A 27,816-nucleotide genomic window follows, 5' to 3' on the forward strand; every position below is an offset into this window, starting at 1 on the left:
ACTATTGGCTGGCTTTGTGACAAAGCATTTTAACAACCCTGTTTGTTGTCTGCTAAGCCAGATATGCAGGTTAAGGAGAAGCTGAATTTATGATGATGAGTGTTGGGTTACTGCCCAGTATCATGTGGAGTGGGCACTTCAATGAGGAAATCCCACATCAAAGGCCACTGTGTATATTCAGGCCACTCCTGTCATTATAGCAAACAGTTTTTTTAATTGCCAGTATAGTTGTCTCCCTTGTGCCTCAAACCATTGCTAGCTAGAAGTACCACAGGGGCGCACTACCTTCTCTGGTCCGAGGGCCACATTGGGTCAAACTGACCAATCTAAAGAACCCCAATAAAACTTACAGGGGTATTCCTATCTGAGACGGTTATGGCATATCCAAAGTATATGCCTTAAGTGCCCTCTCCAGGACTCCCACTTATCAGGGGATCCCATTCTTCCCTATTAAAACTTCAGAAGGAATAGACCATGCATACATGTGCCTTTCTCAACCAGCATTTTTGTGGATTGCCCAAACAGCTGAGATTTTCACTAGTCCCATAGGCTGTGGGGATACATGGCAAGTCTCAGAAGAATCACACAACCAATAGAAAATGTGCAAATTATGGTTGTTGCGACTTCAATTTTTTAGACGCAATGTCACAGTAGGAACTGTGATATCACGTGACGCATCATGTAGTCCCAGCCTAAAACTACAATGAAGATAGCTGAACACATGCATGGCCAACTGTCCACCTTTTAATATACACTCTGGAGTGTTCCACGCTGGTCAGGGGACCATTGTTTTGACCACAAAGTGCACCATCAGTATTTACCTATCCCTGTTATGCAATGCTCCTCTCCATTGTGGAAAATACATGTAAGCAGACACAGACAAGCAGGTCTACCATGTCTCTATACTGACTCTAATTCAGGTAGGTTCACATATGCGCTAATGGTACTCTGTTCCAGTAGAAGACCAGACTACTGAAGCTGCTGCATTCGACATAGCCTGATACTGCCGCGCGGATTCCCATTGACTTTTAATGGGCTCCAACTTGATCTGGTGCCTTTTTGGAATACAGCGATATTAGTCAGGCCAACTGCCATTGTTGATGCCGGAAAGCCATCAGATCCCATTATAACCAATGAGGATCTGGTGGTGTGAGGCAGTATCCGGCTATGCTGGATACGGTAACTCTGGCACCTTGTTCTTCTTCTGGAATAGACTACCGGATTACTATTCGCACAGTTAAGAATCTAGCCTTACAGCTATAACAACATTACACATGGCCCCTTTTATTAGCTTCAACATTTCCTTGAACGGTCATTGATAAGATTTTGGTATCGCATTTAAAAACTATTACTGAGTGTTTTCTATTGTGAGTCTAACCCATTGAAACCTATTCAGAAAGAAATAAAAAAATTGTCTCTTTTCAGTAAGACATCTAGAAATGTACGGGCATATTGTTGAGCTACTTTTTTTGACGTGTGTTTTTATTTTATTTTTTTTGATTGTACAGGGGAAACTTGAAAAATTAGAATATCATGCAAAGTTCATTTTATTTCATGTTATTTTCACCTTTTAAGTTGCGTTACTGAAATAGACTCATTACATGCAAAGAGATATTTCAAGCCTTTGTTATAATTTGGATGAATATGGTTTACAGCTTATGAAACCCCAAAGTCACAATCTCAGGAACCCTTTGCTCAGGGGGTATGGATTAATTAGCTGACTAGAGTGTGACACTTTGAGCCTAGAGTATTGAACCTTTTCACAATATTCTAATTTTAAGTTGCATTACTGAAATAAATTAACTTTTGCATAATATTCAAATTTTTCGTTTTTCACCTGTATATAATTCAGAGGGTTCAATATAAGTACTAAAGTTTGACGTTCTGTGTTGCTTGTGGTGTCATCCAGTCAGAGTTCTTGGTACTCAAGGTCATTGACAAGGTGGACGGAAACTGAGATTATGGCCGGTGTTTCGTCGCACCTGGCTAATATTTAAAAACAAAAAAACCTTGTTTTTTTTAGTTTTGTTTTATTAGACTGAGATGATTTTGTGGTTTTAAGGTGTGGTATTTATTTATTTTTCCCCCCACATCTGTGGTAAGCAGTTTCGGCTGGGCAAAGCCCACCGAATCCATCACTGCCATGTGCTGCTGGAATTCTTTCCACCCCATTCACTGTAGTAGGGGACCAGCGGAGACCTGGCCACAACTTGGCAAATATGCAGAGTAGTGGCGGGACAAATACCGCTGCGCGCAATTCTTCTTCCTACCAAGTCATTAGACCCCTCTGTAATTTGAAGTACTTTTAACCATTTTCCATGGCATTAATCTGCACTTACACCCTTCACCGACATTTGCTCTGTCTCCAAGGAAAAAATGGTTCTATTGCTGTAAGGAGGATTGGAAAAGTAAGAATAAATTTCCCATTTGACAGTCTCCTTCCAGCTCATTAAATATTCAAGTCTCAGCTGGTGATGTAGAAAGAAGGCTGTGCCAGTCCTGAATTATCGGCCAGTAGAGCAGAATGAACGGTCCAAGCCGTGAAATACATTTCTCATTTAGTTTTTTCTCCATCCAGCTGAGTTGTAATGGCAATGCCATAGCGATATATTTGATGCACTTAAGAACTGTAGGCAATGTAGCACCGGGATGGTGCGATGTTCTCCGGCAGATTTCTAGTTGCTGTAAGATGAAGAACACTTAACTCTTGCATTTTAGGGTCCATTCACACATCTGTATGTGTGTTGCGGATCCGCAAAACACGGACACCGGCAATGTGCGTTCTGCATTTTCCGCCATTGCGGACAAGAATAAGACATGTTCTATTTTTTTCGGTAACGGAATTGCGAAATCCGGATCCGGGCAGCACATAGTGTGGCGCCATAGAAATGAAGAATGGGTTTTTTTTTTTTTTTTTTTTTTAAGGATCACTGAGTTTTGGTATGTAATAATAGAGACATATCCAAAGTTTTTATCAGTAGGGGTCCAAGCGCTAAAACCTCCACCGATCACTAGAACAAGGAGAAAGGAGTGCTAACATCTCGATGTGGGGCATGGATTCATAGACTTCTGTTGAGCCTGTCTCCTGCAGCAAGAATAGAGAGTGCGAGAAGCGTGCTCTTCTCACTCCTCCTTCTAGCGGGCGGTGGGGTCTCAGCACTCAGACCCCCGCCGTTTAAAACTTTTCATGTGTCTCTGACATATGAAAAGTTTTAACCAAACTCGGTGATCCTTTATGGCACCTATATGCGGATTTGTGGCACAAAAGCTATTATGTGCCTAGAGATGTTTGATTGGCAGCACAGTCGGCTGGGTCTTATGAGCTTTAGTCACTCCTACAAACAGCTGCAGCTCTGCAGTCTTCAGCTAGAATAGAAATAAGTCTGCCAGCTTTACTACTTGTTGGCCTTGATTTACATGCACAGCAGACGGGCTGTGGAAAGCCTCAGGTTTATGGTTGGTAGATTTGCTGGCCCCGCACTTTAGCACAGGGCTGTTCTTTATAAACAATGCCCTTTACCTTATATCAACTAAGATGCTTATTGATCAGAGACGGGCATCTTTCTCTGAGCAGTCGTTAACTTGTGATTACCCAGAAACCCTATCTGCGGTAAGAGGTCTGTGTAATGTAGGATTGTGGGCCTGATGAAGGCACGTGAATGAAGACTACTATTACTGTGTGTGGAAGAATTCCACTTTACACACAACTGTGTGCACAACCGATTGAGACCTCATTATGTCATTTGTGTCTTTTTTTTTAATTTTATTTTTTTCAGGCTAGTTCGAACCCCATCAAGATTTAATTTGTTTTAATTACTTTCATCTTGTGTGGCCTTGGGTTGATTTTTTTAACAAGTCTCTTTCCTTGTTCCTACCATCGTCTCCATATCCTTCAGCCTTTTAGTGAGGCCTGTATTATCCACTTGTGTGGCCAGACCTTTACTAGGAAGTCCTGAAATGCAGCTTGTGTGCTGCTAGGTTTTTATGATCCGTATAAACACGCTAGAATGATTTTTAGCTGCCATTTATAAAGGATGCAGTCATATTAGTCACTATTAGAAGACCTTTGCAGTTCCCTTGTTTGGAGTGCTTGTGGGGGTAAGCTGTGTGCCATGTGTATGGATTTTCCTCAAGTGTGAACCAGATGTTTGTAGGGTCTAAGGCATGCACTACTTTTACCTGTTTGAAATGTCATTTATAATCTGTTTTATTTAGAGGGGTTCGATTGGAACAATTCGTCAATGTTAAATTTTAGATCTTAAAAATGCCGTAGAGGGGTCTTCTTCTCAGAGCTGCTCTTTGGAGGACTCGGCTCAACCATGTATTTGAATGGATGACTTGTAATTTCATATTTCTTCTGCAGTAGAAATGTAGACCCTTATGGAACTAAAGTCAATATAATGAATCCAATATAGTATCAAATTGTTTATATAGCACATACACGATATGGACAAAAGTATTGGGACATGGTTACTGTTGAATTCAGGTGTTTCATTCAGACCCAATGCCATGAGTGTATAAAATACAGCACCTAGCCATGCTGTCTTCACTCCTATGTCTTCCACCACCAACTGTGAGTGGTATTGCAAAGTGTAAGCATTTAGGAACCACAGCGACAGTGACAAAACCACATAAAGTTACAGAGAAGTGTCATTGAGTGCTGAGGCTCATGTACATAAGTCGCCAGTGCTGAGTCCAAAACCTCTGGCGTTTACATCAGGACAAATAGTGTGCTTCAGGAGCTTCACGACATGGGTTTCTATGGCCAAGCAACTGCATGCAAGATTTACATCACCAAACACAACGCCAAACATCAGATGGAATGGTGTAAAGCACACCACCAGTGGGTTATGGAGCAATAGAAATGTGTTCTGTGGAGTGACAAATCGCGCTTCTCTATCTGGCAGTCCGATGGACAGGCCTGGGCTTGGTGAATGCCAGGAGAACTTTACCTGTTTGACTGCATTGTGCCAACTGTGGGGTTGTTTTTCAGGAGGTGACCTAGTCCTCGAACATCCAATGAAGGGAAATCTTAACTCTTGAGCATACAGAGACATTTTGGACAATTATATGCTTCCAACTTTGTTGGAACAGTTTGGAGAAGGCCTGTTCTGTTCCTTCGTGACTGTGCCCCAGTGCACAAAGCAGGGTCCATAAAGGCATGGTTGGTTGAGTTGGTGTTGGAAGATGTTCACCATCCTACACAGAGCCCTAACCTCAACCCTATTGAACGCCTTTGGGATAAAGTTGGAACTGACATCACGTGCCAGGTCCTCTTGTCCAGCATCAGTGTCTGACCTCACAAATGCTATTCTGGACGAATGGGCAAAAATTCCCATAGACACCAATCCAGAAGGTTATAGAAAGCTTTCCCAGAAGAATGGAAGCTGTTTTAGCTGCAAAGGCGTCAGCAACTCCATTTAAATGTTTATGGATTTATAATGGAATGTCATAACTTTTTTTTTTTTTTTTTTTTACTTTTGTATAGTGTGTGTGTGTGTGTGTGTGTGTGTGTGTGTGTATATACGTTTAATTTATTTTTTATGGATTTTGCGTGGCTTCTAATGCCTCATTCACACGTCGGTGTCTTGATCATTGATTTAAAATGTGTGACTTTGAGCCAAAACCAGGTGTGACTCTAAACACAGAACAGGTGCAAGTCTTTCCCTTATACCTTGTCAGTATAGGCTCCAATCCTGGTTTTGGCTCACAATCACTGATGGAAATCACTGACCAAAACACTGACTGGAGATAAAGTAGTAATTAAAGGTGCAGATGTTCATTTTTAAACATTCAGTCAGCCTCCTCACTGCCTACAATGGCTACTTGTAGGACAGAAAATATAGGCATATCACTTTAACATAAGCCTACCCCCAGCCTCCTGATTTTCACTGGCTTGATCACGGAGACTGGGTGGGCTACCGAGAGAGGAACCTCTTGACAGGCATTCCACTATTAAATCACCACAAGAAGGAAACTTTAGTTTACAAAAAGCCCCAAGCAGCCAAATATTTGCTTTCAGTGCAATTACTCTTGTTTAAGGAAACTGGCTATATTTAAAGATTATTTAAAAATGTAGGTTTGTGTGGCTTTTGAGGATCAGTTCTTTAAATACACTCCACAGTGGAAACAGTGTTGAGAGATATGCAGTCATGAAGCAGAAAAGAAGCCCCAAGCGGAGTCAATTGATATTGTCCATTGTCGTACAACTCAGTGTTGTATTGACTGCAGCTGTAACTGGATAGTTAGAGTAGCTACACTTTTAGTAAATTTTTTATTTCATACAGACTTATCAAAATTGTTAATTGGTGGGGATACCAGCTCTGAGACCCACGTTGAACACTAGAAAAAGAGGTCATAAGTGCTGCTGCCCCCTGGGGCCTGAGCGAGAGACTGAATATGGTTTCATTAGAAAGTCTATAAGGCCGTCTTAATTCTCAATCTCAGCAGCCAAGGCGAAGCAGTGCTTAAAGGATAACTGTCATATTTTCACTCAAAATTTAATTTTCATGTATGTTGTTGCTGCTGTGGTGATAATCCATAATCGCTAATTATTGTGTTCACATACCACTTGTTTAATAAGATTCCGTCCATAGCAACCGCTCCTCACAAGACTTCTTTCAAGATGGCTGCCAATGCCCTTACCCTGAGGCTAAGACCTCCCTCCGTAACTACCCAGAATTTATTCGCCTCATCTCGGGAACGCGTAGCCTCACCCCAACCAATCGTCTTTCTCCAGACTTAAACACGCCCTCTTCCTCCTAAATAATGGCAAAATTTTATGCGAATATCGCCACGTTCCCTTTCGAGACGGGAGCGTGCAGCGCTCGGAACTGCCCACTACTACGTCCTGGGCAGGAACCTAGCAACGCTGTTTTAGCTGCACCACTGAAATGCCTGGAGGAGGAAAGAACATGCTGCAATTACTAGGAAATTCGATTAACTAGGGAACGAAGATAAACTTAGTCAGACCAATCCAATTACGTAAAAAAAAAAAAAAAAGTTACGCTTTAAGATGTCTTTTTCTAGTGATCGACGTGGGTCTCTGGGACCCCACTGATCAACAATTTTGATATGTCCCTATGACATATCAAAAATTTCCTAAAACTGTAGTTAATATTTAAAATGATTCAGTAGCACCACAAAAATCTCCATGTAGCCTTACCCTAAGATGGTGAGGAATAAAGCCATAAATAAATAACTAAAATACCACTAAATACATTTTTATAAACAGTTGGTAAAACATTTTGGCCCTAATTAATGTTAAAGCAACATTTTAGGAAGAAATTTTAAAAAGCGTAAAAGATCTGAATATTTTTATATGGTACAGTGGAGAAGAGCGAGTCTCAAAGTCAACACAAATAATGTAACTCCCACTGCCCAGATGATCTAGGTACAGTGAGTCTTATGTGTGAAGTCTGCCTACTCGCCACATAAAGTACATGCACAGAACACGATGCAGCACAGCAAACTTATTCCGATAACTCTAGTTCTTGTGCGCTTAGTATGCACAGAATCCGGATCCTCCACTGCTTCTCAGAATTCTAGCCGTGAAACTACTGGATGTGACTAATACACCTCATCTACCAGAATATACACATTGGTCCACATTTACTAATGTGAGTGCACCTCGAGTTTAGTGTAAATTGCATCAAAATGTGGCACTATTTGGCACAATTTAGAGAAATGATCTTCTCCAAGCACAGAGTCTATGGCCTACCGGAAAGGGGTGGGGCATAAGATCCAACGCATTGCTCAAAGTTTATGCCACAATTCTGGTATAAAGTTATGTCTCAAAGTAAAGGCCCCTTTAGACTGCCTGATATTTGGGCAGATTATCTGCAAAACGCTCATTTATCGGTACGGTATCGATATGATTGTTGCGGACTCCTAACTTCAATTCTGTCATCTCAACAGCACTTTGCTACCAGCAATCAACCAAACAATAAAGTTAGGCAAAAGTATCTAGCTATGCACCAGATTTATTATCAAGCCTGAGCCACTGTGGTAAATCTGGTCCATGTCTAGACATTTTAGGTTTATGCCATCTATACAGTTAGTAAGTTCGCCCTGTGAGTGTGTTAATTTCTCTTCTCTGCAAATAGATCTGATCCAACATAGTGTAATAGTGCACCACTAGAAGATCGAAGAGGTTGGCACTCTTTGCAGTGTTAAACCAGTCAGTCTTATGTTGGTGGATATTCTACTTATAGATGTCTATTATAACTTTATTGAAGACATAACCAATGAACTCCTAAGTATACACCATAAACTATATATCTGTCTGCTCAGCTCCTCGTGCTCTGAGGCTGCGTTCACATCTGTTTCAGACATCCGGCACAAGTGCCGACTGTCTGCCGTACAAGGAACCATGGCATACAACTGCTTTTGTCTGGCCTAGACCCAGCATTTATGCTCGGAATTGGCCGGATCACCGTCGAACCTCATTGCATTCGATAGGGATCCGGTGGTGAAGTAGAGGGCCAGGCAAATGAATGGAGATTTGAACAAAGCCTTACATGATTATGACAAAGCAAGCTCCATGTTCAATGTTACAGGACCCCCTTTCATAGGTTAAATACATGGAATTTGTTTTTAGTGTTTCAGGTGATTGTAGGTAGAAGTTAGAAAACTCATTTAAAAGTGCCTCAACATGCCCAACCTCATCTCACATGATCTCCACATACATAAATGAGTTTCTACAGAATTTGTTAAATATTTTGGGTCATTTTTCCTTAGTTATGTGGCAAACAGAAAAGGCCTAGTTCAGAGCTTGTGTTCTAGTACTGGATCAGTCAGTCATATTGAACAGCACGATGTCCTCATTGCTGCTAAACATGAAAGAGATGAGAGAGGAACCTGCGTAGGACAGAGGGGAAATCCGTGAGTGTATTTGTATGCAGTATATGACAGTTGTCTTTCCTGTAAGTTTCAGAACTCGCAGACTGAGGCTGGTCTACCTATAAGCTTACAGTAAAATACAGATTTCTCCCTCCATATGTTTTTTAGGTTTTGCATCTTTTGTTATTTCTTTGGAGGTGTGAAAAAGGTAGAAGTTACCGATCTTAGTAGTCTCTAGTCACTTGTTAGATTTTGCTGGCTCTGCTAAAAAATAAAAAAAATTGTTTATTTTTCACTAGTTGGAAATATGCACTAGTAGTAAATACACTACTCACAAAAAGTTAGGGAAGTTTGGCTTGTGGGTGAAATTTCAGGATGAACCTAAAATACACTCTAACCTTTACAGGTGAACTTAATGTGACCTTCTCTAAACTTTTGAATGCACATGTCCAACTGTTCAGTGTTTCAGTACTTTTTGCACAAATTGCTGTTCTCTAATAAGGAACTTAAAGGCAAAATTCACAACAGGTGTTTGATCCATGAATTTCCCAATAAATTTCCTGGTTCAATTAGAATTGGTATTTAAACAGTCCTCCTCATCATGCTGTGCACATTTGACATCATGAGACCAAGACGACACCTAACAATTGATCAACAGTACCTCACCATTGCGAGGCTTCGAGAAGGATTTTCTCCAAAGGAAGTGGCCACTGAGCTTAGAAGTGTCGGTGTCATCAGCAGGTTGCAACAGAGAGACTGGAAGAGTCACAGAAAGGTATACAAGTGGACATCCTTTGGCCACATCCCACACTGACTGCTTCATTGTGAACAATGCCCTCCGGAACTGGATGATTGATGCCACACAACTCCAGGCACATTTAGGGGCAGTGAGAGGCACTTAAGTCTCACGTCAGACCATTCTAAACCATTTACATCAGCGTGGTATGTGTGCTAAACAACCTGCAAGGGTACCTCACCACAGGCGTCATCGTTTTGCATGGGCAATGGAACATCTACGCTGGACGAGGGACCAGTGGGCCTCAGTGCTGTTCACTGATTTAAAGGCGATTCATGCTGAGCAGAAATTATATCCGGCAACAGTGTTAAGAGAGGTCAAGGAGAGTTCTATGCATCAGCCACTGTTGTCACCAGACGAGCCTTTGGTGGTGGTAGTGTGGGCAGGTGTCTAGTCAAAACAGAACTATCCTACACTTTGTGAATGGTACAGTGACAAGCCAATGTTACTTGAATCATTAATCCAGTCATTGTGCCTCTATATGAACAACACAGGCCTAATTTCATCTTCATGGATGACAATGCGCCAGCTCATCGAGGTTGCATCATTAGGGAACGGCTGCTGGTGACTGAGGGTACCTCAAATGGAGTGGGCTGCACTTTCTCCAGACCTGAATCCCATTGTAAACCTATGGGATCAGCTGAGTCCCCGTTTAGAGGCTCATAACTCTGTACCCCATAACCTCAATGACCTTAGGGCCGCCCTTCAAGAAGAGTTGGATAACAAGTGGACTTGTGAACAGCATGAGACATTGTTGTCCTGTGGCCTTGAGTATCAATTACAGCTTGACAAGTTATTGAGACATTGAAATTTTTTGGGGATGTGTGCCCCCCACTGTTGGCTTTTGTTTCAATAAATTGAGATTAGAAAATCACCATTGCATGCTTCTATTTTAAATGCCTTACTTTCATGATATCATATCACTGTAGTGTGAACTTTAAGTTTTTTTCCATAAATTTCACCCGAAAGCCAAATATCCCTAAATTTTTGTGAGTAGTGTATGCATGTTACTTTTACATTGTTGTAGTTGGTTCTGTGCCTACCTATAAATTTCATAAAGTGATGGCATATTGCAAGGGTATGTCATCATTTTTTAGGTGTGTGTGGGGGGGTCTGACCTCTGGGACCTCTTTTGCTCCTAGGGATAGTCATGTTGTAAATATAACTAAACTAGAACCGTTAATGTCTAAACTTAAAGTATTCAGAAAAAAAGATGAAGATATAATCTGTGCTAGGTACACCTACCCCATTGTATTGGATACCAGGAAAAGGGTTAATGAAATTTTTGTGCCCTCTGCATTGGTATTTGGCAGTGTTCATATAACTCGACCTTAAAGGGAACCTGTCACCGGGTATAGAGCTGAGGACATGGGTTGCTAGAAGTCCGCTAGCACATCCGCAATACCCAGTCCCCATAGCTCTGTGTGCTTTTATTGTGTAAAAAAACAGATTTCATACATATGGAAATTAACATAAGTCATATCTTACTTGTGTGACCAGAGAAGTCATATTTTCAAGCTCTGACTCATCTCAGGTTAATTTGCATATGTATCAAATCTGTTTTTTTACACCATAAAAGCACACCGAGCTATGGGGACTGGATATTGCGGATGTGCTAGCGGCCATCTAGCAACCCATGTCCTCAGCTCTATACACAAAATCCCGGTGACAGGTTCCCTATAAGCTCTTTTAACTTGCACTAACAAACTAAAATGTAGGAAAATGTATGTGCAGTCAACTTTGCAACTGTTTACTCTGCATAAGGCCTCATTCACTCAACCGTATTTTTGCTCTGCATCCTCGGATGGAGAGTCATTACTTTCAGCAGGGCCACAAACATCCATATGTTCCGCAGTCCCGCAAAAAAATAGAACATGTCCTACTCTTATCCGTTTTGCAGATAAGAATAGGCATTGTTACAGTGGGTCTGCAAAAAGCAGACATCACACTGACATCAATCGTATTTTTTGCCGATCCCTGTTTTGCAGACTGCAAAATACATACGAACGTGTGACTGCACCCTAACTCTTTCCCTGCCATAAACCCAAGATTCTCCTTGTCCACTTTGCATGTTGCACCCTATAATCGCGCTGTGATAAATAGCTATATATAATGTACAGGGAGGAGGTGTTACCAGTGAAGAGAGAGCTGTCAGTCACGGATAATTCCTCCTCCCTGTACCAATAGGTTTTCACAGGGCTGCAAAAGAGCAGAGATGTAAATGTATGAATTACAGATTTTACTGAATCTTTTCCCACAAAATGATCTCAATCTGCTCAGCTCCTCCTGCTCTATAACATGGTTCGTTCAGGTTGCATTGCATTTTGCGGTGACTGGTTCTCTTAACCGGAAGACGTGTTGCCAGTAGGCCATATGATGATGATCATCATTCAGACCATTGCTACGAAATGGTTTGGCAATCATTCATCTGAACACAACAAAAACATGAAGCCGCGCGGGATGCAAATGAATCCGCCCTGCGCCGTCTGAATAAGACTGCCGATTACACGTGGGGTAAATTTAAATAAATTCGGAATAGAAATGAAGCCTGTCATGGTGTACTTGCAATTATGTAGCTGTTGCGGAGCTGGGTGGAAAGCCCTCATGTGCCACTTTATCTCTAGCACACATTCTCGTTGGCAGTGCATGTGTCACATCTTCCAGATGATGCAGACCAGCACACATTGATCTTGGCACACTGTGCACGCTAGTTGGCCAAAGCAGGTTGTCAGGGATTTTTCTAACAAATCAATTAGCAAGTAGTAAATGGTTCTGACTGCAAGGGACGCAGTCACCGCGCCTACGATTGACATTACTGTACATTATGTGTAGAGCTTGGAGGCCAAGACCTAGGGATCCTTATATTGGTAACATGAGAAACCATTGATCTTTTAGGTTCCTCGCATATCCTTTATACCGCATACACAGCTGTTGTATCCAGCCCCGTTATTTAAGGGGTTAAGACCTAGTGATTTTGGTGTTGGCATTGTAAGGCACATTATCACTCATTCACTGCTAATCTTTTAACAGCCTTCAGCCTTGAAGAGGATCCCTAGACTGTTGACATGTGGTTAAAGTACATTTTATAGACCACAGAAGGGCTTAGGGGCAGCAATAAAGGCCTATGTCTAGCCATACGCCTCTTGTCTTCAACCCTTTACTTGGCCTAACACTTAGTGACATCATCGATGTGTATATTATGGTGACGTGTTACATAGAATCTATGTACAGTATGTAAAAAAAGGGGAACTAAAGGGAATCTGTCACCAGTTTTATGCAGCCCCGTGTGAGATCAACATAAACTGGTGGCAGGAAGACTAGCTTGTACCATGCATCTCTCTCTAAGGCCGCCTGCACACGAACGTGGGGCAGCCGCAGCGGATTGCGGACCCATTCACTTTTATGGGTCCGCGATCAGCCCGTTCCACAAAAAGATAGGACATTGATATATGGCCCCATCAGACCAGCCCTTTAATTCTGAATGCTCCTAGAGACCACCTTGTAATAGTCATAGCACTTCATAAAACCTGCTGATAATAATGCCAGCAAAAGGAGCTGGGAACTAGTTTTATTTTTATTTTATTGGGGGTCTCGCCTTGCGACCTTGACATACAATGTCCTTGTAATGTTTAGTGACATTTTCTCTGTTTTACAATGAGGAAATAAAAAGTATTATCCCCCATTCATTCCTGCTTTGTTTTATAGTTTTATAATAATTTTGCTCCGTGATTATCTGTATAACATTATATTACCGTCTGTCCTGATACGGGAGCTGTTTTTTATCTGATGGCCGTGTCCTGCTGCCATGTCTCCCTGCCTAGAGCAGCACACACTGCACGTACGCTCAAGCTTCTCTGTATGGGTGGGGAGAAACATGGTACCTCCTCGTTCCCTCTCTAACACAACGTAGTTACCGTAATCTAAATTACGGCCACTGAGCAGTATTGACTTTATCTAGAAGGTCACAGATATGTGATGTGTATTGTATGGATCCCTTTTGTGCGATTAGGACTGGATACTTTCACTCCAGTCATGTTTCTAGACCTGCTGTCTCCAGAGCTCCACATTGCTGCCGCAGAGATCACATGTCCCTGGGCTTTCAGCTTTCATTGTCTTCTGGTTGAAAAAAAAAAAGAAAAGAAAATAGGAAGTGCTCCTCTAACCAGCAGATCTGTGAACACACATGGTGCAGACCACAGGCTGAGGAGCACACCAGAAATGAGGGACCGATATCTGGAAACAAACAAAGCAGTTATTATAACCTGCAGAGAAGTTACGCTGGATGGCTTGTTACCAGAAAGTGTTGAGGGCCATCGTCTTTAGTCAAGGTCACGGTTTCCCCCATGTACTTCTAAGTAGGAGCCATGTACGCTGTTGGCATCTCTAAATTCAGGAACATGTATAATATTTCACTTACCAGTTGAAGACTTTAAAAATTGGTTACTTCAGGATGCTCAGGTTGGCGTAATTACATTAGTAGATAGCCACCATCTAAGTTGCGCATTTTAAATGCTGTGTCAGTGATGCAGCCCCATTATCTTGCTCTCTGAGGATCTGCTAATGGCTTGGAGGAAACGTGGAAGGAGGCAAATGGGGCTTTGCTCTTCTCTGCTTCTAGTTTAATATATTACACAGATTTTCACCGGCTGCACTGCGGCTGATCAGATGTCTGTGGGGACGGTTGAATGAGTGTCTCAACCAGCAACATAACCAACTAAACTGGCTTAAAAAAAACTGGACTCCCAGAGACCTAGCATATAGTTGCAAACAGTTGGTCGAGTTTGGACCATCATACCATACACTTTTTTATTTTATTTTTTTGACAGCCTTGGGTGAAATTTTCCATCCTTTTTCAGCAGACAGAAGTCTACAGTTGTCCATCGGAAACAATTAGTTTGCCCTCAATTTTGTAAGTGGTGATTTTGAATGCTTTCAATGCAGGAACTGTCACCCCCTCCCTCTTTTTTCCCCGTGCTCCATTTTACCCCCTTCATGGTAGTTTTATAGGGATGACCTTTTTTTGTACTTCGGAGACACACTTTGTGTATGTTCAGCCTTTTTTCATCATACCCTTCGACATAGTATGAAAGTCTTTTTGAAAGAAACTGGTGACGACACCCTCTAATTTTCAGTGGGAAAAGATTTGTCGATGACCCCTGGATATCTCCATATGCCATAAAGAAATGCTCTGAATAGGGCTTGTTCACATCAGTGATGTGTTTTCTTAAAGGGGGTTATCCAAGACTATACTTTTTCAACAGACCTCTTCAGGGTGACTGGAACCGTGATGCGGTACGTCACTGAGTCACGTTCCGCACAGGTGACAGGTGCAGCCCGTCGACAGGAGGTTGCTCCATAGAGACTGGGGACCTACCTAGGCGCCGTGGAGCGATGCAGCCAGAATCCAGGGACCAGGTAAATATGAACCAATCGGTGTGGCCAGCCTCTCTAAAGAAATCTGTAAAAAAAAAAAGAAAAAAGGTTTAGTCTTGGATGAAACCTTTTTAAGTATTTTTGTTCTGTCGGAGCAACAGAAATGTGGAATAAAACTGCTCTGTTTTAATCTACACTTGTTTGAGGCTATTTTCACACTAGCGTTACAGATCTCCGGCAGGCTATTTTTCGGCAGAGGTGGTAACATGGTGCGATGTTACCGTGATGCCGGCCGTTCCTTATTGACTGTAATGTGGGATCTGACTGAGATCCAGCTGCTACCCGGTAAATATGTCGGCATTCAGCCGGACAAAAAAGGCTGTGGCTGGGTCATCTTATAGACCAGGCATCCTCCAAACTGCGGCCCTCCAGCTGTTGCAAAACTACAACTCCCAGCATGCCCTAACAGCCTACGGGTATCGGCCTACAGCAGGTCATTGTGGGAGTTGTAGTTTTACAACAGCTGGAGGGCCGCAGTTTGAGGATGCCTATTATAGACAATGGGGTTAGGAGGCACGCGGTAACATCTGGCTATGCCGGATCCAGAGAGCTCTGACGGGCTGTTCTCTGCCGGAGAACAGTGATGCATATGTGAAAGAACCTGAATGGGTTATTGTGGCATCAGTTGTGCTCAGTTGTGTCTGCTCCGTCAGGTTTCAGTTACTGGTAGGTGCTGTGCTTATTTTCCCTCTGAAACTTAAGATGATAGAAAGGAGCCTTTTTGTTGTTTTTTTTTGTTTTTTTGACAAAAATGGAAATGTATTATTTGTAACAGATCTGCATTAAAATCGGATGGATAGCAAACTAGACACATTTCATACATCGTTGGGTGTACACATAACTGCTTATTATTATATCCAATTTTATATTGTGCCCTTCTGCTGCTTTTTTGGTAGAGGTTTAGGCCTCGGCCTGTACAGCAGCCTATTTCCCCCCCGCTGATTAGCTGTTATTTAATGTGGCCATGCGCCCGTACACTCGGGGTCATTAAATCATGAGTCCCCTGTTTTGTTGGTCTCTCTTGTGTCCCCTCTTATTCTTTTGGTGTAGCAAGATGCCCACTCTAATTAGGGCAGCGATTAAGTTCATGGCTTGTTGAGCAGATTAGCATGCTTTCTTTCCTCTTGTATTTTTCCTCCTTCTCTGCATTGTTTGTGTCTGCACCTGTATACACGGTGGTGTGAAAAGCCTCCCTTCCCACTGCGAGGCCTGCGCTGGACTTGTGGAAGTATACACAAAGACTGTTCCCTCAGCACAGCCCAGTTCTCCTCTTCAATCCCTCGACTTGTAATTACCACAGATGCCTCAGCCCCTCCTTTACCACGCTCACTTTTGTTTCACTCGGTGCCTTCTCGAACAGCTCCACATGTTGATTACGTGACTAAAATTTCAATTTCTGCCATTTGGCTGTAATTGGCACGGGTTTGTTTCATGGGTGTTTGCAAGTGCGGTGAATTGTTTCATTGCAAAGTGTGTTATAGTGCAGCACGAAGTTCTGTACATGAGTGAACCTGGATGGCGCTTCATTTACACGATGTTTGCTTGGCATGCCGTAGGATGTTTTTTCTTAATTTTATCAGGTGTATGGTGGAGGCTTGTAAAGCAATGGCCTAAGGCTGGGTTACAGACCTGAGCGTTCGGGATGGAGCGCGCGATTGTATGCACGTTTACAACCGCGGCTCCGGAATAAGTGAACGCCCATTGTCGCGCGTTCCCTGGAAGTCTATGTACGGGAACGCGCGACAAAACGCCCCAAAGAAGCTCCTGTACTTCTTGGGGCGTCGGGCGTTTTACAGCGCGATCGTATGCGCTGTAAAACGCTCAGGTGAGAACCATTCCCAGAATCATTGGTTCTTGCCTGTTGAGCGTTTTACAGCGCGTAGGAACGCGCTGTAAAACGCTCAGGTCTGAACCCAGCCTAAAGAGTCGTATACTTGTGATAGTCAGAAGGTATATACTGTACTTATGTGCCTGCCAGTGTCAGAGGTGTGCAGGAGTAAGGAGTGTTCCTTGTATCTTGTAAGATGTTTAATCCGTACTTCATGTCTTAGGGCCCTTTCACACTTGCGTTGTCCGGATCATGCATAGAGTTCCGTCGTCGGGGCTCTGTGCCGGAAGAATCCTGATCAGGATTATCCTAATGCATTCTGAATGGAGAGAAATCCGTTCAGGATGCATCAGGATGTCTTCAGTTCCGGAACAGAACTTTTTTGGCCGGAGAAAATACCGCAGCATGCTGCGCTTTTTGCTCCGGCCAAAAATCCTGAACACTTGCCGCAAGGCCAGATCCAGAATTAATGCCCATTGAAAGGCATTGATCCGGATCCGGCCTTAAGCTAAACGTCGTTTCGGCGCATTGCCGGACCCGACGTTTAGCTTTTTCTGAATGGTTACCATGGCTGCAAGGACGCTAAAGTCCTGGCAGCCATGGTAAAGTGTAGCGGGGAGCAGCATTCTTACCATCCGTGCGGCTCCCGGGGCGACGTCAGGGCGCCCCAAGCGCATGGATCACGTGATCACATGGAACACGTCATCCATGCGCACGGGGCGCTCTGATGTCATTCTGGAGCGCCCCGGGAGCCACACAGACTGTAAGTATACCGCTCCCCGCTCCTACTATGGCAACCAGGACTTTAATAGCGTCCTGGGTGCCATAGTAACACTGAAAGCATTTTGAAGACAGATCAGTCTTCAAATGCTTTCAGTACACTTGCGTTTTTCCGGATCCGGCGTGTAATTCCGGCAAGTGGACTACACGCCGGATCCGGACAACGCAAGTGTGAAAGGGCCCTTAGACAGAGATCTTTTATACACTTGACCCACAGGGTGTTTTAAATAAATTTTATTACCCTTTTTTAATATACCTTTTTTTTTTTTTTTAGTTAGGTCATGGTCATACAACATTTTAGTCGTATGGGGAATTTTACAACTTAGGCCTCTTGCACATGACCGTATGTATTTTGCGGTCCGCAAAAAAAGATTCGCAAAAAATACGGATGACATAATAGAACCGTACTAACCTTGTGCAGACAATAATAGGACATGTTGTACCGTACTTTTTTGCGGAACAGAAATACGGAAACCAAATGCACACGGAGTACCTTCCGTTTTTTTTTGCGGACACATTAAAATAAATGGTTCCGTATACGGTCCGCAGGTAAGCTTTTTCATAGAAAAGTTTAAATAACCACACTTCTGTATACAAGCCCAGAAGAGGAAAAAAGATCTCTGCTCCCTGTCGGGTGAATGGAGCCCTGTGGATCTGTTTGATGCATACGATGGGAACTTTTCTGGTGAATACAGGAAACTCAGATCTCAGCGCAATTGCCAAAATATGGCCAGACGCTGCGGTTTAATATTTTGTTGTGGATTTTATTTTTATTTTTGAAGCAGAGACTGCTCGCGCTCACTAGCTGCCTTGAAAATGAACCCTTGTTTTGCTGGCAGCAGATTTTATACTACATTAGTGACGTGTGTGTGTGTGTGTGAATTTCTTGCTTGGTTACTCCCTGTAACATCCCGCATACCGTATTTTCACTGGAACTAATCTGTGGTTGTGTATCTGCAGCGCCCTGTGTGGATAGGGACCTTTGGCCATAAACGTACGATCGCTTCTGGTATGTTTTTTGGTTTAGGCTTGCAGGCACTCCAGATACTGCAGTTTCACAGTTTCCCTCAATACAAATATCATAGAATGCTTCCAAAGCCCTTGACAGGCTGCCTTTCACATCACAACCACTGGGTGGCAACATAGAGACACACATATTGTAAACAACTCTCGACAGAGTATCAATATCAGGGTGTGTTTTTTTTTTCTTTTAAAAAGACTGGTTCTCTCCCCACTCATTTTAGATATGTCAGGCCACGAGGAAACGTAAGGAAGGACACATCTGTGTCTGACCAATACCGCGCCTATAATGAGCCATATTTATTATGGAGCGATATGGATGTACGGTAATGCTGGAGCTAGGAACAGCATGTCATCAATCGCATTCCTTCACTCCTAGTGTCAGCCTGGAAACGTTCTCCTCTTGTAGCTTTATTATAGCAGGGTCTGACCTTGTAAATTGAAGCCTCTACATCAGTCGCCCTCTAGGTGTTTCTGGCCAGCAATGAAGGCATTCTTGTTTTTTTTTTTCCTTTTTTAAGTAGAAACATGTGTGCGTTTCACCTCTTTCCCTTATTTGTTAAAATGCTGTGCTGACAGGGGATGCAAATGGCGCATACATGAGTATGGAGGAAAGCCGTGCTGGTATTAGACGGGGGAGGGGCACCCTAAGCATAAAGCTTTTATGATCCAGCTTAATCTCCTCTGTGCCTCATGTGACAGCCCTCCATGCTGTTCTCCATCCATGGGAAGTAGAGCAGCAGATATGATTTAGCTGAAATCTGCAACGCCTTTGTGGCTTAAACTGGCAGATGCCTATAGTGCTGTGCATTCATCTAGAATTTTCTGTTGCTCCATTCTTCTGCATGCAGGGTTTTTTATCAGAAGTGGGAGCCGGCTCTCCCCCGTATTGCTTCCGTCAGCATTCTTGGACCTTTAAATCCGCAGCAGGGGAGAGGTGCTGACTGTTTACAATGGAGATGCTGACTTGTAAATTTAGGCGCTTGCACATGATTGTACTGTGACTCAACTGAGAAAAGAATCTACCATGTCGAATCTACATCACCGCTACTGTAATGTAACAGCCCTTTATTGTGCTGAGCAGTAGGAAGTCCTAAGCTCTTACATAACCCGCATGGACTGGGTAGTACCCTGGAAATACACAGGCGCAGATCATTTTAAAACAGGGCCCTTTAATCCAAACGGCACTCTTCACAAAGCCTCGTGAGGAACTCGGGTCTTATTCATCTGCCTAATTACTCTATTGTCATGCATCCTTGCCGTCCAGTTTCATCTTCCTGCCTTTTGTCATTGGCTTAGCCCCGCTGTCAGGTACCATGAAGCTAGCGCAGTATATAGTCACACTTATGACGGTAGTTGGTTCAGCTTCAATCTCCTCTTTAGCAAGGCTCGTCTAAAACTGTGGATATTTTAAAGGGGCTGTCTAACTTCAGCAAATGGCATTTATCATGTAGAGCAGACATGCTCAACCTGCGGCCCTCCAGCTATTGCAAAACTAAAACTCCCATCATTCCCTGACAGCCTACAGTTATCATCCTACAGAAGGGCATCGTGGGAGTTGTAGTTTTACAACAGCTGGAGGGCCGCAGGTTGAGCATCCCTGATGTAGAGGAAGTTAATACAAGACACTAATGGATTGAGATTTAGAGATGAAATTTGATTTGGCTGCTTCGCCAAATTTTACAAAAAAAATTCCCTCGCAACGAATGACTTGGCCGTGAAGCCCACTTCTTCGTAAGTAGTGGGTGCAGTTGTGCCGCTCCCTGTCATTGTACCCATCAGATGCCACGTTCATACATGACCGCAGCATCTGATGTGAAAGAGTGTACAAAATAAAATAAAAAATTCACATTAAAATCATACTTGCCTGACCTATTTGCTTACGACGGGACGGCTGCCGCCTTCTTGCTTGAAGATCTTGTGCGCCCCGTGATGACGTCATCACACTGGCCGACATGGTGACGTCATACGTCACAGCACACGGGAGTTCGTGCAAGATCTTCAAGCAGCATGGCGGCCACTGGCCTATTGCGAGCAAATCTAATTTATCCTGAACATCAATTGTGATTGTCCATATTGCTTCCTTTGCTGGCTGGATTCATTTTTCCACTACATTATACACTGCTCGTATTCAGGGGTTTATGACCAGCCTGCAGTCCGGCAGTGGTGGCCGTGCTTGCACACTATAGGAATAGCGCCGGCCTATGAGCCCTCCAGTAGTCCCAGCCACCAGAGGGGCTGCCGTCTTATCTTATAGTGTGAAAGCACATCCACCACTGCTACATTGCAGGGTGGTTGTAAACCCTTGGAGATGAGCAGTGTATAATGTGATGGAAAAGTGAATCTAGCCAGCAAAGGAAGCAATGTGGACAATCGCAATACATTAGTAAGTGCCTTGTATTAACTTTCTCTTCAGGATAAATGCCCTTTGCTGAAGTGAGACAACCCCTTTAACATGTCCAACTACAGTGGATTTCAGAATGTGGAGAGCTGAGATGTTAACACTTTTCAGATAAGTTCTTCATACATTAAAACTATTATCGGTCCAAACCCACAAAAAACGTCAGGTTTGTCCATCAATTTGCCATGTAATGATCATGTCATGGGAGAGAAGGATTGGTACGTTAAATTTAAAAACCCTATCCATTTGTTAGCAGTCAAGAGGTGTCTGGTGGTAGCTTTCTCCCCTTGGACAACACATACACACAACTGGAGTTCAGGGGTGTACAGTCCTTTGCAAATGGACTTGCAGGCAGATCTTCAGCAAAGGAACCCTGTCACGTCAGCACCTGTCTACAAGGACCTCTCTACAATACTGACTGATATAATCAACCTGCACTTTGCACTGTTTTCACCCATTATGGGCCCGTTATAGATGCCATTGTGTATTGTCACTGTTTCATCAAAGTGGATTTAGAAATTTTTCTAGCGATCCATGAGTACCCCTCTCCAGCAGTCCTATAGAGTATGGATGGAGCAAAGAGTGCATGTTTGACCGCAGCTCCGTTTATTCGAGGAACACTGCGTCACTGTGGTGATGTCAACAGTGGTTGAACCTCCACCGATCAGATGATTATCTACCCTATCTTGTGAATGAGGGATAAGCTTTTATATCTTGGTGAAAACTCAAGCCAGGAGCCGAAAATATGTAGGTCAGGCTGGTGCTGATGCGATAGGGGGTGTGTCTCAGACTACACCAGACTCCCTGTAGGCACTGGGACCAAAATATAGTCACCGACCACTGCTCTGCTGTAGTGGAGCTTGGCTACAAAGCAGCCAAGGAGCTGAGGGAATCAGCAGCAGGTAACAGTTTCCCATAGGCTGTATATGTGGATATGTTATCCTGATATCAATCCGTACAGTGAAGTACTGTAGAAGTATATTTTACTTCCATTTCTAGCACCATGTAGCACATGACTGAGGTTTATTGTACACAGAAAGCCTGCAAGGGCCAAGAAACATACGCTTTCAGCTTTGTAAAACCACTCTTCCTGCTGCGGTTGCTGTGGAATTAAATCCAGAAAATTTCTTACACCTATTTTGAGACTCTGTGTAAACAGCAGGGGGATATGTGATGGACTCTGATGGAAACAGAGCATCGAGGAGCTTCTATTTGCCTCCGCGTATACGGCACCTCCATTAGAGCTATAGAATACAGAGTCTAGGATAGATGCAATGGCAGGGTCTATGGACTACAATCGAATGGCAGGGTCAGGTCTGTAACAGGCAACGATAACGGTAAAAATAAATGAGCACTTAAAGGGAAACGGTCATCAACTGTATGCTGACCTCACTGAGGACAGCATAAAATAGTGACAGAAATGCTGATGTCAGCGGTGTGTCACTCATGAGCTAAAAGTAAGTGGTTGCCGAGAACCAGCATCATAATCATTGCAGCCCAGGCCTTGGAAAGAGTCAAATCTACCTGAGAAGAGTCCTGGTTATTCATATCTCCTGCCCATCTGCTGATGATTGGCAGTTCTCTCCTAGAGAGAAAGGGAGAAAACCTGGTAGAAGACTGTCAGTCATCAGCAGGGAGAGCAGGAATTCATGAATAACCAGGACTCTTCTCAGCTGCCCCCCCCCCCCCCACGCCATGGCTTCAAGCGTGACTCGGAGACAGCGCCAACCGACATTAAAACCTTGTTTTTAACAAGTATGAAGAAACACAAAGAGGAAAGAAGAACATGATTAGCAACACACTGGGGGATACTGTAAGGTACTGTGGTCGGTTTAATATGCGTTTTGCAGATGACAGGTTCCCTTTAACTTTTAATTGACAGACCGCTGAAATCAACTCGCCTGTCTCTACTTTACTTTATTCTGCCGTTAGTATGGACAGCACAAAGTTGATGACAGGTTCCCTTTTAACTAATTCGCCATTTGTTTCCATGAGCTCGTTATGGAGCGGCTCGAGCTGCAGAAGTGAGATCTGTCAGTTATTATAGCAGACAGGAATTCCAGCACAGCAGGTAATGACTTTACATTGTGCCGGTAATAAATAATGGATCAGTAGAGATTCATTGAACAAAGGGAAAATAATCAGCACAACGGCGGGGTAATAATGCCAGCGTTTGTCTAAAAATCGGCATGTGCTCAAAAGGCACTTGGCCTACTTAAGATTTTCATAAGCGGCACATAGACAACTAGAGGAAAATGGAGACTTCACTGCACGTACGTGGAGTAGCGCTTTCTACATGGCGCCCTTCTGGAGTTTACAGATAAAGTGTTTTAATCTATGGGCATAAACTGCCCCCCTTATTATATTAACAAATTTCTTACATTTATCAAACCTAAATCTGCTTATGTCTACTAGTCAGCTTGTCCCCACCCGACCCTTTAAAAAAAAAAAAAATTATGATGAAGGCCTTCCTGGCTAACAATGTCACTGCCTTGACAGCTGCCTAAAATGTCTGACGAGCCTAGACTCCGAAGCCTTATTTTTATAAGACTGCTCAGCTGGTGGTCAGAAAGCTCAGGACTTGCCACACTTGTGTTGTGCCAAAATTGTTTTCCTGTACGCTTAATCTAATTTTAAGTGCAGAGTTAAAGTCCCTTCTCGCCTCTGAGGATTAATAAAAGAAATGGACATGCAGTCCTGTTATCTGGTCGCTGGGGCTCTTGCATTTGAGTCTGGTTAGCCTCTTCAGATAGATAAGGCATTAATTTGATATAATTTCTTGTGTTGTGAACACTTGGGCTACATGCACACCACAGTGAAAAATGGACGTGGTGTGTTTTAAACGGCCATCACAAATCCGATTCAAGACCAAAGGTAGTCTATGGGGTTATTCAAATAGCGAGTTTTTTGACAGCCAGTCAATAACAGACATAAAAAAATAGAACATGTTCTATTTTGTCTGTTTACAATTGAATGGTCCGTTTTTAACATCCGTTTCTCAAATGAAAGTCAGTTAAAAATGGATAGTTTATCCAGTCGTGTGCATGTAGCCAAACATTTTTATATATTTTTTTTTTTCCTGTAGTTTGTTGGTGGGATATATTGTTTAGGCTACTTTCACACTAGCGTTCGATCGGATCCGTCTGCATTATAACTTAGAAAAATTTTCTAAGTGTGAAAGTAGCCTGAGCGGATCCGTTCTGACTTTACATTGAAAGTTAATGGGGGACGGATCCGCTTGAAGATTGAGCCATATGGTGTCATCTTCAAGCGGATCCGTCCCCATTGACTTCCATTATAAGTCGCAACGGATCCGCTCGCCTCCGCACGGCCAGGCGGACACCCGAACGCTGCTTGCAGCGTTCAGGTGTCCGCTCACTGAGCGGAGCGGAGGCTGAGCGCTGGCAGACGGATGCATTCTCAGTGGATCCGCCTCCACTGAGAATGCATTAGGGCCAGACGGCTGCGTTCAGGGCCGCTTGTGAGCCCCTTCAAACGGAGCTCACGAGCGGACACCTGAACGCAGGTGTGAAAGTAGCCTTAGCCCGTCAATGTAGATGACACGGTAAAGCCATAGCTCTACATGTATGTGATGGCTATTATTTCAACTAGTAGATTTGATCAGTTTAGTTGGGTATGTATTTGAGATTAGGCCTAAAGCTTGGCATTGAGAATGGAATCTGTGCATAAACTTTGCCAATGTTTGTTAAAGGGAACCTGTCATGTTGAGCACATAGGGGCACATTTATTAAGACTGGCGTTTTAGACTGGCGCAGGCCTCTCCGTAACTTCATGGCATCTAGCGCCAGTTCCAAATGTAAGACAGCTTCAGAGCGGTCTTATATTTAGACTATTTTCTACGCTTAAAACACGCGTAGAAAATGGTAAGCGAGACGGGCCTTCTCTGCCCACAACTTTAGACCTGACGTGAGCGTCGCAAAGTCACAGATAGCTGCTGCACCGCCACCTGCGCCTGAAATACACCTAATTTAGGCATATTTCAGTATAATAAATGACCCCCATAGTTTTGTGGGAAAAGATTAATTAGAACTTATAGTTATCCATTCAGAGGGAAGAGTCCAGTGGGTGGTCCTATTTAGTGATTGACAGTCCTCCTTGTATGTATGCAGAGAGCCATCATTTACTAAGTAGGACCACCCACTGGACTCCTAAGCCCAGAATGAGCAGATGCTTAGATCAATCAATAGTTATACAATGTGTTTTCCCACAAAACAGTATATCAATCTGCTCAGCCCCATTTGCTCTGTAATCTTCTTCATTTTCAGTGTGACCGTTTCCCTTTAAGAAGAAATAAAAAGCAAAAGTGGAGGTCCAGTCTGAGGAATAAATTTCAACTGAATGAATATGCACTAGCATCGTAGGAGATATGCTGTGGTCCCTCAAGATAAAATGGTCTCAGGCTACAATATTTTCAGCTTACGATGGTCTTTCCTGGTCCCTCATAAGTTGAAACCAGTCTCAACATACAATACCCCAGACTCGAATCCAGCCAATTAAAATGTCAGTTTCTCTGGTAAAACGCCTATATTGGTTGTAAAATAGTTTCTCTGTGGTACTACATGTCCTGTACTGTCAGCGGTGACTTAATTTTATAGTACTAATACTAACTCTGAAGAAGCTCATGTCCTCACCATAGAAAGTTACCGTATGTACTTGATATGTCTACTAGGGTATCTGCTTATTTTTCTTGAAACCTAATTTTTTTTTCGTATTAGTGGTGTCATTTTGGGGCTTTGGAACCAATTACTGGTTTTCCATAGAATTATGGACTCCACATACAATGGTCTTCCCAGGACCAATTAATATTTAACTTGAGGGACCTCTGTATTTTCCTGTTCTTCTCCTATAAATCGAAGCGTGCTCATGTTAATCTAAAGCGACTTTAATGTGAAACTAGCATATTGACGACTCCAAACATGGCAGAAATCCTGACATAATAAGTAGTGTGGAAGTGTTCCTAATGCCTAACTCATTAAATATATTAGGAGACCCTTACAAGGCCTGCTTATTGTTGGATCTGTGTATGGTGTACATCGTGTTTGCAAATATATTTAGGACACAACCACTTAATGTGCATGTAACGAATCCTTTGCATTGGCATTTGCCGCATATAACTAGTTTGACTTGGCATCCGTGTAGTTGATTTTGGGAAGGGGTGATCTTTCATAGTATGCTTGGGTTGTAAAGCACTTGTACAATGATTATGTATGTCTCCAGGGGTTAGTGGACTCATTGCTAAAAGCATACATAGCTGGAGAATAGTTTCCAGCTGGTCATCTGCTTGCTGACTATGCAACTATTCATCCCATTCTCCTCCCCTGATTGAGCTGGCTCTAATGTCAGAGGCCACTTGACAAGTGAAGACGTAACGCAGAGCTTAGATTCCAGCTCGGATCAGGAGTTGGGGTTAGATCCTAAGGTTAAGTGATCACAATGAGCATTTGTTAAATAATGTGATCACTATGACTCTCCCAGTAGTGGTTGAGGTGACTATACAAAGGTTAATTGAGTACAAAAATAAATGCAAGCCCCCAGCATGTAAGTAATATTTTTGTCTAATATTTTTGTCTAAAGTGATAAATACAAATTAGGCATATATATTTCTATATATATATATATTTTTTTTAAAGAAATGTAAGGATGGACTGATAAAAAAAATAAATAAAATAATAAATAATAATATATATATTTCATCTAAAGATAAGTAACATGGGGTGCATTTTTGTTGTCTTTTATAGGATGACAGTGATGGAATCCCGTGGTCCGAAGAAAGGGTGGTGCGTAAGGTGCTTTATCTATCTCTCAAAGAGTTCAAGACTGCACAGAAGAGACAAAGTGATGACTGTATTAATGGGAGCTTCAAAACCCCGAAAGGTGAGCCTGACCAGATATCTCCACATTATGTTTGTCTGAAAGTGGCACTGCGGTGGTAAGGTTGGGGTACGCCTAGGCCCATGCAACTGCCAGCTCTGATTGGACAGTGTCAGTGTGTAGATATGTACCTCCATCTGGTAACCTACAGTTGTCTTTTAATTCATAAATATCTAGTAGAAATAATAGCAGAATGGTACTGAGATGTACACAGGATTTTCTTAAGGGGGTGTGTAAGCAGTTTATTATGAAGCATTGGCTAGACTTGCATTGAATGATACCACCAGAATAAACACACAAAGACCAATATTACCATCATGCATTGACCATATAGTGGTAGACACCAGTTCTAGGTACTCTGCAGACTGTTTAAGTAGTGATGGCTAACCTTGGCACTCCAGCTGTGGTAAAACTACAACTCCCAAGATGCCCCCCTTGCTTGGCTCTCAAACTCTATAGAAATAAATGGAGCATGCTGGAAGTCGTAGATTCACCACAGCTGGAGTGCCAAGGTTAGCCATCACTGCTATAAGTGATTGATTATATCCGGTGACTATGTGAATGAAGTTATTCACTTCCCATGTTATTCTCCATCTGACACAGACCGCCATGCCAACTTCTCCCAACCATGACTTATCTCCTTATGTTTCCAGAATCTTCCCCACCTATTACCACCCCTACGCAAACTTCCAATCTTGGAATCCCTTTACGGGTACCATCCTGTTACTGCCCCAAGTGCCCCCATATCTGTAGTTACCAATGTAGAAACCTAGGGGTCATTTATTAAGACCAGTGTTTTAAACGCCGGTCTTAATAAAGCCCTGT

The 27,816-nt window shown here is 42.9% G+C and overlaps 1 protein-coding gene across 1 annotated transcript in view; it reads left to right on the forward strand.

The window, feature by feature from the left end:
• Positions 1-27,816, forward strand: part of JARID2 (jumonji and AT-rich interaction domain containing 2) — a 142,589-nt gene that overhangs the window by 30,014 nt on the left and 84,759 nt on the right. The window contains exon 2 of the mRNA XM_044292834.1: positions 26,859-26,994. Within this exon, the coding sequence (XP_044148769.1) occupies positions 26,859-26,994 (136 nt within the window). The remainder of the gene's footprint in view (positions 1-26,858; positions 26,995-27,816) is intronic.

Source organism: Bufo gargarizans, chromosome 5, assembly GCF_014858855.1.
Source record: "Bufo gargarizans isolate SCDJY-AF-19 chromosome 5, ASM1485885v1, whole genome shotgun sequence".
In the NCBI taxonomy this organism is placed as follows: Eukaryota; Metazoa; Chordata; class Amphibia; order Anura; family Bufonidae; genus Bufo; species Bufo gargarizans.